The sequence below is a fragment of the Colletotrichum acutatum genome, assembly GCF_030867785.1.
Source record: "Colletotrichum acutatum strain CBS 112980 chromosome Unknown BDZ83scaffold_54, whole genome shotgun sequence".
In the NCBI taxonomy this organism is placed as follows: domain Eukaryota; kingdom Fungi; phylum Ascomycota; class Sordariomycetes; order Glomerellales; family Glomerellaceae; genus Colletotrichum; species Colletotrichum acutatum.
The window spans coordinates 54,482-66,669 of record NW_026849048.1 but is presented as its reverse complement, the minus strand read 5'-3'; the positions used below and the strand labels follow the sequence as shown (position 1 = coordinate 66,669).

Genomic DNA, 12,188 nt, shown 5'->3' with positions numbered 1-12,188 from the left:
AGAGGACGGGCATTTGGAATGGGGGAAGAGACAACGATCGTGCGTGCACGGCGCCAGCATCATCGGCCAACACCAAAGACGCGGGTCAGCGTTGCCACTCAAGGGCCCTGCGACTCACATGTCCCGAGGACTCGGGATGGGCTGGGGATGGCCTGGTTGCTGGGATGGACGTGCAGCGTACCGCAGCCTGTGCTTTTCCTGTGCTCATGGCGGCCCCGTGCGAATAAAACAGCGGACGAACTTCAGGTCTGAGTCGAGACACCACGTGATGAACATCGTGTGAGGTTCACGGTCCACGGTTCAGGCTGTGTCCGCAAGTCTTCAGCAGAGATCTTGGGGGTGATTATTTTCTTCTTGCAGGGGTAGCAGGGGTGTTTAATGATACGTTCTCCGCAGTGGAGAGAGAATCTGGATGTTCGTGGTTTTGCTGGAGAGAAAAATCCTTCCGAGCGGAGACCGACACCGTGCCCGCGTCCGGAGACCCCGTGGAGTGACAGAGTTTGCGGTGCGGTGACAATCTGTCGGTCTATTGGTACCGGTCTGGCGGTTTGTAAGCTTGTTCGTATCTGTAGTTCACGTTCCGAGACGAACGGTGCGTCAGAGATCAGGCGGCCGGCGAAAACGCGGTCGTTTTACCAGTTTCCCATGGGGAAGAACAAAGAGGAGTCCTGGAGAGAAGCACGAGGGCGGTGGGCTGGGGAAAAAGAATCGAGACCAAGCCCAAACTCGGCCGAAAGCCGAGGCGATGAAGCACTGAAGCAGGCAAGGCAAGGCGACGCGCCAGTGTTGACAAGCCGCTGTCGTGATTTCGGGCATGGCTGAATGGGGCCGTCATCAAAGACGGGCCGATATCACGGCCGTGACAGGTAAAAGTAAGCACCTGGGTACGGAGGCCGACCAGGGATGGCTCGGAAGGCGCCCACTGGCGAACAGGCGCCGGGGGGGAGGGAGCCCAAATCTGGAGCGCCGGGGAGGGAAAACTTGTTGGTCATTCGGACTTTGGGCCCTCTTAACAGCAACGCGCGCTGACTCGGGTGGGGTGGTGGTACGACGTGACTCTTCCGATTATAGGCGGTGGCTTCGTACGGACGGCTGTTTCGTACGGCTCATTGAATGGTGAGCGCGGAGCCCCGAAAGCACCCGCGAAATCAGACGAGCAAGCGCGCGATCTGGTGGAAGCAACGTCGTGATTGGGTACCGGCTTCGTGAAGCTGGAGATATGGGGTTACTTGGAGACCCCGATATCTCCAGGCGGAGAGAAAGAGAGACAGACGGCGTCTGAAAGTGCATGTGAGGCGATCCACAACGGACAGGAACTCGGCCAAATTGGACACCAAGACGAAGCGTCTACCATAGTAGACTCCAAATAGAGGGATTTGTAGGTAGTTAGCGCATTGAGTACCACCGAGCATTGTCCCATTTGGGGCCGGGGCCGGGGGATTGAAGGAAAGATGATGGGGAAACTTGGGGGAAGAAAGAAAAAGTTGGATGGGATGGGGAGAAGTTGGGGGAGGGCGTGAAAGTGCGGGATGAAGATGGGATGGATTGAATGGGGTTGCATCCATCTCATGCAGTCCGAATAGCGAGATGCAGCGGCTAGCAAAGACTGTAGTTGTAGGTTTTGGCGAGGTTGAATGGCTCGAATAGCTTCAAGTGACCGTCTAAGCGAGTTCGATTGTAGGTGTTGAAGCCTGAAGATGGCCTAGTTGAGCCAAGAACAGTCAAGCGAGCTTCACACAAAAGCGTCGAGAGCTCAAGCGTAAGGCGTTGTAGCTTGTGGTATCCACGGATAGGGAGAGACGTATTGGAGGGCTGCAGGAGAGCATGCGGGAGAGCCCTTGGGGCTCCAACGTTGCGGCTTGGACTAGGTAGGGTGGCCCTTGGGATCGGATACCATACCTACTTGTTCGTACAGCGAGCGTGCCGGTCGACATGTGCCCATCTCATCACGAACGAATGAGCTGGCGGATGTCGGCGGCTGAAGAGAAATGGCGCTGAACCATATGGTCCGTTGAACGACGGCAGTGGAGATGTTTGGCCAGGGAGCGGCAAGGGAAGAAAACCCACACGGGCGCCTCGTGTCTCGATTACTGACAGTCAGAGACCGCAATGCTGCCATTATGTCTGAGTCCGGCCGCAGATTCACCACCCAATCTCATCGCATCGCATCGTGTCGCAAAGCATCGCCAGTCACGACGGGCTGTCGCAGAGGCACAGAGAGGTGGTAGCCAAAGGCGCCAGAGTCGGACGCAGGCCGCCTGCGCAAATGAATTAGTGATGCATCATCCAATTGCCTGACTTGAAGATGCGCCAACGTGGAAGGCTGCGAGCAAGTCAAGGCAAGACATTGCCAATTCCTTACGAAGACTTTCTTCCTTCTCGGAAGGATGACGGGGCAACAGGGACCGGGGGTTCTGGGTGTGTCATGTTTTGGGGACTGACATGGGCGAATCGGAGGGAGGGACCGGTGGCTCATCAGACCAAGACTCAAAAGGAAGGGCCTGATACCGGGGAAGATGTGGGAAAGAAGGGAGGCGACGGAGCCAATGAGCGCCACACAAAAGTGGCCGGGGAAGGTACTTCGGTACTTTACGGGTACGTATCCTCAAGATCAAGGCACCTAGGTAGGTAGGTACTGTGGAATGGCAGTCTGGCACCAACTGGCAAGAACTACCTAAGGACTGGACCTGCCTTCGGGACGGCGCTGGACGCTTGTTGCCTGCCTCTTCGGCGCTTCTATGGCGCTTTCCCCAAGTCCCTATGCCAAAAGTCTCCAGTCTGCTTCTCCACGGGGGCACCTTTTTTCAATGGAATTATGGAATTATGGGAATTCCTTACTTTTAATCGTTGGGCCATGGCTGTGACAGGCCCACTGGTTCTTATTCCCACGGGACAGGTTCATGTCGGATAAAGAATACCCCTCGGGGACCCCACCAAACGCGGGTGAAAGTAACCCGAATGAAGATAATCGGGAGTTTTAGGGGGAGAAAACTCTGACACTCTTGTTCTGTAGGCCGTTTGTTGGTGAAAATTCTGAAATTACATGAAGCGATCGTGAGATTCAGGAGGTCATCAAACGTAAGCAGGTAACCGCACCTCCAAATTAGTCCACATACAGTCAAACACACATACCTACCAAAACCATGTCAAACGGTGACGATGACTTTGCCAGGACCACTAGGTAAGAAAAGGAGAAGGCATGTCATCACTGGACCACGGCCACCGGGCGCTTGGCCAGAAACGGGCGCATCTCATCAAGTCTGCCGTTGTCTGCCAGGACTACTGCATGCCTGGCCCATGTTCGCCGTCGCCGCTTTCCTTCCCTTCCGCGCTCCCCTCCCTGCGGCGTGGATGAGTAGTGCCATGTCGATGACATTCTTGAGCGTCCATGGACTATGAGCGTCCTCAACTCTGGAAACTCTGGAGTCTGGAGAGAGAGAGAGAGAGGCGTGTCTTGGTATGCAGATTATCGCTGCATGAGCTCGGGGCCAAGCTCGGCACGTTCAGGCTTGGCGCACAGCTGGCCCCCTCCCCCGCCGCAGTCCTGCGCCAGCCACGGTCCATGGGGAGGGAAAGTGTCACGCATCTCCAGACTCCAAGACCTCTCCAAGCCAGGGTTGCGGGCGGGCGATTCGTCTATTCGGCGCTTGTTGCGATGCAAGCGATGAAAGCATATCGAACTACTCTCGTCAGGATCGTCAAATGACCTCGAAACGACCGGTCCGACTACGTGACACTTTCCGCGTTTAGACTTTGGGGATTCCAGCGCATCGTTTTCGGTGTGCAGGGTGTAAGGCATTTACTTAGACATCTTGCACCCTCATGAGATTGCCACCAGAGACAAACGCGCTGAGTCGCGACTTGGAATCTCCTGGTGCAGCCTGTCAGAAGGGTTTAGAACCACCCACCAACAAACAGCGGCCGAGACCAACCGTTCGTCTGGTCCCGTTTGCTTGATCTCCAGTTGACAGATTCTTTGTCAGACCCGAGAACCCGAGCCGAAGGGTCGAGACCGGACCCAGATCAGCAGAGCCCCAGTGCTTTCTATTCCATTTTTCTTCGTCCTGTTCCAACACGAGCCAGACAGGAAGAACATCGGGTGAAAATAGCCGTAGATGGATGGACACGAATTGTGAGAAAATCGTGTTGAGTCCCGTGCCAACGCTCTTCTCCGGCGCAGCGCAAGACCTGAACTGCCAGAACATGGGCGAACAGCAGAGCCGGGAGCGGTCAAGGGTCTGGATCGAGCCTAGCGTCGATTCATCAGTAAAAAAAAGGATGACCAAGTCTCCAGGGCCCCGCCCCGCAAAACGCCACGCGACGGCGAGACAACGGCGAAATCCATTTCCCCAGCTTTTTTTTTTCTTCCTCTTGGTCTGCTTGGGGCCTTTTTTTGGGGCCTTGGTTCTTGGGAAAGAACCCCCGTGACCCGGTGGCTGCGCTCTCCATGTTGGGCACGAAAGGGGGGTCCCCGGGGGGCCAGACAGCTGAAGACTGGAGTCCCCAGGCCAGTGTGGTCTCCCCCAGTTATTGTTCCCCAGTGGCTAATTTTCACGTCCAATTCCAATAATCGTGTGTGCTAACAAAATGATCCCCCCCCCCCCCTTTTGACTTGTCATCGCCTTTGGCTCTCAGTTTTCCAAATGTTTTAGCGCTTGTAGTGGACTGCCGGTCATCGCGCGCCACTGACGAGTCAATCTGTCCACCAAGGTAGTGGGCATCGGCCGCTAAACTATTCTTTTCCCCTCTGCTGCGGTCATGGCTAGTGAGGCCGTGTTCAGTCCAGATCTGCCTGGAACTGATGATCTGATGGTTTTGGTCCACCTAGAGTCATTGAATTCTTACCAAGTGGACGCTGCTTCTCCTCAATTTCCAATTCTTTTCTGTTCATGTGCCTTTTGTGCGTGCCACAGGAGCACGGTGTTCGTACATTTGCATTCGTTTTGCTAGGGAGTCGCTCGTTCCTTCCCGCCCGTCTAGCATACCTTACCTTAATGTCACTCGTCGGCTGCCGTGGCAAGTCCCCTCTAGCCGACGGAAGTCCTAAAAGTCAATGGCAATTAGGCAAGTGCCTCTTCAGTCAGCGCCTGGTGGTTTCCCCAACTGTTCGCTACCTACCACATTAGCAAGAATTGAATGCCCGAACAAACAGACCACAATTGTGGTAACATGCGCGTATTCATCATCGTACCTGAAGAGTAAGTACGACCGCAATGCTAAATGGCACCTTGAGGTAAGGTAGCTATCGTCAGGTGAGTGAAGAACCAAGAAATGGAAGGAAGGAATCAAAGTACCTTCCTGCCCAAGGTCCTTTGTGTGATACGGGAGGTACCTCCCACATCGCGCGCTAACCCCGACGAGGAGCAGTTCCTTCCATGTACCCTTGGTGCCTTGTACCTCTCCTAGTCTCTCTCTCTCTCACTCTTTCTCTCTGGGTTTTTCATGACTGATTGACTGCCACCCTCGTCGTCCTTCCCTCCTTCCCCGTGGCCTGCCCGCCCCGCGGCCCCTTCCCATCTCGTCGGGAGTCCCCTTCCCACCCCCCCTCGTACGCCATGCCTTCTTCTTAGTCTTCCACCCCTCCTCTTCCCCCTTCGGCCTCTACGCCTGCCCAAGAGTTATCGGCCCTATTAAGCATGAGCTAGCAGGAGCTTCAATATGGGGACGGCTAACCAACGGGGCTAACCCAATGGGAGCTCGTTCTCGATGAACTGTGACCTGCAGACCCTCGGAATGGGGAGATGAAGCACCACACACACTCACACACAGCACTCCTCCTCACTACGTCCATACGCAGACTGCGTACTCCGTAGGCATAGGTGTAGTAAGGTCTTCATCGACAATACGGCAGGCTGCTCTGCTCTGTTTGAGTCTGACTGACCCATTTGCATCGGTCCCATTCTCATTCCCCATTCCAGACTCGAGTCTTGGTGTCACACCCCCCTCCCCTAGTAAGGTATCTCCAACTCCCCCCTAGTTCTCAGTCCCCAGTCCATCAGTCGGTACTACCACACACACCCCCATGCCAGACAGGCGGACTGACACGGACGCAGCTGCGTAGCATTACCTTACTTTTGCACCTTCCTGGACGTGACACCAAGACTGATAAAAGGTCCTCGTCTCGCCCTCACTTTCTCACTTACTGCCTTCCCTTCCTCACGAGCTTCCTCGCCAACAACTCTCCCGACAAGCTTCCTCTCGTCCTCCCCTTTCCCACACAATCAGCTCGAATCATCGCCAAGCTCCCGAGGCGAACAACATCAGCAACTACCTCCACAATGGAGAAAGAAACCGGCGTTACGCGCGAGCCCGTCCAGGGCCTCGCCGTCACCGACAATGTCGACCAGATCGAGGCTCCCGTCACATGGAAGGCCTACCTGATCTGCGCCTTTGCCTCCTTTGGAGGTATCTTCTTCGGATACGACTCCGGTTACATCAACGGTGTCCTGGGTTCCATCAACTTCATCGAGGCTGTCGAGGGCAGGGGTGCCACCGCCATTGGCGAGTCTGACACCTCCCTCATCGTCTCTATTCTTTCCTGCGGTACTTTCTTCGGTGCTCTCATTGCTGGTGACGTTGCCGACTGGATGGGACGCAAGTGGACTGTCATTCTCGGCTGCTTCATCTACATGATCGGTGTCGTTATTCAGATGATCACTGGTGTTGGTTCCTCTCCTCTCGCTCCCATCGTAACCGGTCGTCTCATTGCTGGTATCGGTGTGGGTTTCGAGTCCGCCGTTGTCATTCTGTACATGTCTGAGATTGTAAGCATTTCACCCTTGCGCCCTCACCAACCCCCAGAGTATTCTACTAACACAGTTTCATAGTCTCCCAAGAAGGTTCGTGGCGCTCTCGTCGCCGGGTACCAATTCTGCATCACCATCGGTCTTCTCCTGGCTGCTTGCGTCGTCTACGGAACCAAGGACCGCACCGACACTGGCGCCTACCGCATCCCCATCGCCATTCAGTTCCCCTGGGCTCTGATTCTTGGTGGTGGTCTCATGTTGTTCCCTGACTCCCCCAGATACTTCGTCAAGAAGGGCAGACTCGCCGATGCCGCCGCCTCCCTTTCCAAGCTTCGCGGTCAGCCCGAGAACTCTGAGTACATCCAGGTCGAGCTTGCTGAGATCGTCGCCAACGAGGAGTACGAGCGCCAGCTCATTCCCTCTGCCACTTGGTTCGGCTCATGGGCCAACTGCTTCAGCGGTTCCGTCTTCAAGGCCAACTCCAACCTGCGCAAGACTATTCTCGGTACTTCCCTCCAGATGATGCAGCAGTGGACCGGTGTCAACTTTATCTTCTACTACTCGACTCCTTTCCTCCAGTCTACCGGTGCCATTAGCAACACCTTCCTGATCTCCCTCGTCTTCACCCTCGTCAATGTCTGCTCCACTCCCTTGTCCTTCTGGACTGTTGAGCGCTTCGGTCGCCGCACCATCCTTCTCTGGGGTGCCGCCGGTATGACCATCTGCCAGTTCCTCGTCGCCATCATTGGTGTCACTGTCGGTTTCAACCACACCCACCCCGACCCCGCCGATGCCACCAAGAGCATCGCCAACAACATTCCTGCCGTCAACGCCCAGATCGCCTTCATCGCCATCTTCATCTTCTGGTTCGCCTCCACCTGGGGACCCGGTGCCTGGATTCTCATTGGTGAGGTCTTCCCTCTGCCCATCCGCTCCCGCGGTGTTGCTCTGTCCACTGCCTCCAACTGGCTCTGGAACACCATCATTGCCGTCATCACCCCCTACATGGTCGGTGAGAAGCGTGGCAACCTCAAGTCCTCCGTCTTCTTCGTCTGGGGTGGTCTCTGCACCTGCGCTCTCGTCTACACCTACTTCCTGGTCCCTGAGACCAAGGGTCTTTCCTTGGAGCAGGTTGACAAGATGATGGAGGAGACCACTCCCCGCACTTCCGCCAAGTGGAAGCCCCATGAGACCTTCGCCTCCCAGGTCGCCCGCAACGGCGTCCTCGACAAGGTCCACGTCGACAACATTGAGCGTCGCACTTCCAACGTCTAAGTGCGCGTCTATCTAATGTTCATTTTCACTTTTATCTATACCCCTAGTATACTACCCGTCTTACCGGGTGAATAACCTGGGAGGCATCTCTGAAGTTGGATCCGATTTGGAAACATCTTAACAACTTGTAATGCGAAATGTTGATGTGGAATGCATGGCGCGTGGGGGATAACATAGTCGTCACGATTGTGACTAGTTTACACTACCGCTCCAAGATAACTATTAATACAACTAAAAAAGTTGAATACGAAATTCTCCATGTCCTTCCTCGTGTGTCTGAGTGATGATGTGCATGGCGGTCTGAGTTCTGCACGGTGAACAGCAATCTTGCAGAGCAACGAAAATAACAAATCATTGGAATAAGATGACAAGCGCATCCATTATTCATGTACCCTGTTGGGTACCTTTTCCGGCACCACTCGTGGCACTACGTCGGGCTGGGGCTTCGGCAAATCGTGGTCTTGTCTGGACTGGGGCAAGTTGAGCGGGTCTCGGATCTCTTGGCTGCATTCTGCAGGGACGGGGCTCCCGAACTGCAGAGCAAACTACACTTGCGGATACCAGGTCACTCCTTCGAGATTCGCGAACGCCATCTGTCACGAAAACTACGCGGGCAATGTCAGATGACTCCTTAGGCGTATATATAACGGTAACGGATCGCAAAGTGTCTTTTGGCTCAGGCACATGCGTGCCCTTCATTTGGGTTACGGAGAGGCAAACGTACAAGGTAGTCACCAATCTTTTGCGTGGGTACGTGTGGCTGTCGTCGAAGAGAGTGAGGTTGCCGGCTCTGGTTTCATGGGCTCGGGTGCCCTTCTCAGCCTCCTCACAGGCGAGTTCAGGTCTGTCACATGTGTAGCTGCCCGTAATCACGCCGTATCATCTAACCAAGCTTGCACTGGTAGTGTTGAGTACCCCTTGGGTCTCGGCGACTATTCGCACTTGATGACTTTCCGGAGACACCACGAGGGGGAGCTTCCTTAGGACAAATGTCTAGTAGCTGGGAGATGTATGAATCTCAGTTGACCGTCGATGAGCGTGCCCTTCATACGTTCTGCGTGCTAGCTCAAGATCTACCCCGAGGGGTGCGTATCATAGTCTACCCAGTAGAGAGTGGTTTGGCCAGCTCAGACTTGCTTCAACACAATTTTACCAGCCTCTACCTACTGTGCGGCATCATATTGCCCGAATAAATCTCCTATAACTCTCTAATCGTACCCAAAGTGTGCCGAAGACCAATCTTTCGGGAATATAAAATATCGACGTCATTTCTCGAAAGGACGTGACGTATAGACATGTGATTCGAACACGCATGGCCCTTTCTTCAGAAGGAATAGCCTTCTATGTACCTACGTCCAGGTTAAACTCGAGTGCCATGCGGCGCCCAAGGTGTCTCATACCGCCACCCCGGAACCCACCTTTTGTTGCACCCTATGGAAGAGCCGCTGGAGCGTCTCCCGCATGCGCTCGAGATCACGCGCCTCTCTGCCCCATCGCCCGAGAACCCTCAACGCAAGCCGCACGAGAGAGCTCCAGTTCGAGGGCGGCTCTACAAGGCGGTTCCCTGCCGCGACGACTGCGAGGACCATGACGGCGCAGGAAAATGCGCGGCGGGCGACGAACCAGCTTCCGCCGTGGCGGTGGTGGTGCGCCGTTTTGACGATCATGGCGGCGCAGGTATCGACGGCTTTGTGAGCGAGGTGGATTACGCGCGGGTTCGTCGGGTGATGCTGGCTCTGGTCGTGTTGGCCACGGGCCTGGGTTCCCTGGAGGGCGCAGTAGAGGAGCGGGCGGAGGGTTGATTCGCGCCATCCTTGGAAGCGACCTTGGAGGTAGAATGCGAGTTCGTTGTCTGGGTAGTCGTGCTCGGTGAATTGAATCAAGGGTGGAAGATGGGAGTGTCTGGGAGGCGTGTAAGTTCGGCATTCGACTGGGGTGGTTGCTGTGCTGAATTCCTCGGAAATTTATTCGCGCTGCTTTGAGGTCCGCCAAGACTGGGGAAATCAAGTTGGGGACTCAGGTTGGGGGAACAGGAAAGTACGGATAACAAGAGAAGGCGGGGCAGAAGTAACTAACAATTGCGAAATTTCCTTTTCAAACTCATCGTATTGTCGGATTAATAGATCCTCGTTCCTCAGCCAGTAGGCCTCGCCTTTTCGGTATAACACGGACATGGTGTTTTTGATCGTCCGCCGGAGGGAGATCTCGGCGAGGTAGTAAAGCCAACTGCGTTCTTCTTCCAGGCGTTGTTGAGAGTCTGAGAGTGGTGACCAGGCGTAGTCTGAAGGATGGGCGGGTGTCTCGTTGACGCTAATGGTGCACACCGTTGCCGTGGAGAGTGTCGAAGGAGGCGCAGGGAAGGAGTCTGGGTAGGTGAAGTCCTCTAGGCCGCTTTGTCGGAGGCCCAGAGTCGTGAGGATCTCGCTACTTTCGTCAGTGGAAAGACGCCCACCGTACGGTGACAGAGAGAAGGTGGACGCTACTCACTTCTCAGCCTTGAAGCAAGACCAAAACAGTCGTTGCTCAAGAGGCTGCGTCGGCTCTTCCCTTCCGCTGGCCCCCCTCCATGGTCGTCGTCCTCGCCGGAGCAGGTGGGCTTGCAGTCTTGTCGAGGCCTGCTGTATATAGAAGCAGGCTCGTAGTGGCCGTAGGCGGCACTTTTCGTACATGGAGGCCAGAAAGAGGCATTGTATGTCAAGGATGGAGGCACCTAGAAGGCCGATGCGTTTGGATGCTGCGAGGTAGTACGCCTCTGCGGTACCGCAGTCCTGTGGTTCGAGTATTGGCGGGAAAGGGGTCTCTGATACGTCAATTTGGGTCATGAATGCGGTTTCTTGCGGTGGGATCCAGGGAGTTGTTAGACTTGCCAAGGCGCAGGCGAGGAGCTGTTGGTTGGTATCAGTTGACTGGGTTCGAGGGGCGCTGAAGAGATGAATGGGGGACTCTTACTACAATACAGGAGGGAGAATCCCACTTGATGCCGTATTCAGTTGCTTGTTTGGCGTGGGCTAAAAGTTCGTTTCCCTCAAGAATCGGGTTCCGCGGATGGACATGGGTAAGAAATTTCCGGCAAAGGGGGACGAAAGCATCTTCTTGGATGCCTGATCCGTTGAGCGTTAAGGAATTGCTGGACTGAATCAGGCCATCATCGGTCATGTCGGTGCCGAATTCTAGAATGAAGGATTCTATTCGTGCGTCGTCCTCTGGTACGATGCCCTCGAAGACAGGCCACCGGAGCATAGACTCGCAGCGGAGGGCCGAGTACAGCGTGCGGGAAGATTCTTCGCGGTGCTGGTCATGATCTTCTATGAAGTAACCATAAGGCTCACTGTTGTTTCCATGCTGATGAATATCAGTCCTATCTGTCTGATGGGTTCCCGCTTGAGGTCCCTCAGCTTCCACCAATGCCGGCTGGTCTTTCGAGGGGCTTCTTGTTCTCTGCAGCAAATGCTTGATTTCATCTAGTCTTTCCAAGATGGCTAAACTCGCGATGCCTTCATCTTGAGCCTGGGCAGCATTGACTAATTTCTCTCTTTCTTCTTCATCTTCTTCTTCATCGCCATACACGCAGGTCGCATGGTGATGTCGACAGAATCCGCATACGGGATGGACGTTGTCGCATTTCGTCTTGCGGAGACGGCAGAACTGGCACGCTGTTGCTGCGCGTTTTCTTCGCGTGAGATGGGTTGCTGTTTGCGCTGTACGTCGTTTCTTGCTGGGTGGACCTGCTCTTCTTGAGGTCGGTGGAGGTAGACTTTCCACTTCTGGTGATGCTGATTGTGATGAAGAAGCTGCAGATGAAGCTATCACTGTGGACGACGTGTGATGTTGGCGTGTGCGTTGCGAGATTGCGTCGTCGTTGCTGATAAGGTCAGGAACGCGCATGTTTGCGTGCGTCAGTCCCGGGCCGGGAGAAGTCCGGATCAGTGGTGGATGGTCCGGGGGAAAGTTCCTTCAGGTACAGGTGCTTGCCTGTGGCGTGGTGGACGTTCCGGATTCTAGTCCTCCGAGTGGAGAACCGAGAGACGGAGGAAAGAGGGGCCCATCAATCACGACATCGGCACCCCCAGTCCCCTCCTCAATTTGCTTCCCCATTGTTCGACCCCAATTTCTTAACTCTTATTTCCGCCGCCACTCTTGTCCATTCCTAAGATGGCGATTTTTTGC

General features: G+C 55.0%; 2 protein-coding genes across 2 annotated transcripts; one reads left to right on the top strand and one right to left on the bottom strand.

Annotated features, from left to right (window-relative positions):
• Nucleotides 1–5,981: 5,981 nt before the first annotated feature.
• Nucleotides 5,982–8,393, top strand: BDZ83DRAFT_357451 (uncharacterized protein; the record flags this gene model as incomplete). Its single annotated transcript, XM_060502554.1, has 2 exons — nt 5,982–6,764; nt 6,828–8,393. Coding segments are annotated over 2 exons (1,977 nt in total), but the record flags the coding sequence as incomplete, so codon positions are not given.
• A 1,022-nt stretch (nt 8,394–9,415) lies between these two features.
• Nucleotides 9,416–11,906, bottom strand: BDZ83DRAFT_579008 (uncharacterized protein; the record flags this gene model as incomplete). The annotated part of the gene is made up of 4 exons (XM_060505193.1): nt 9,416–9,923; nt 10,098–10,445; nt 10,509–10,906; nt 10,971–11,906. 4 exons carry the CDS (start codon nt 11,904–11,906, stop codon nt 9,416–9,418), a joined length of 2,190 nt encoding a protein of 729 aa, XP_060364302.1.
• Nucleotides 11,907–12,188: the final 282 nt, after the last annotated feature.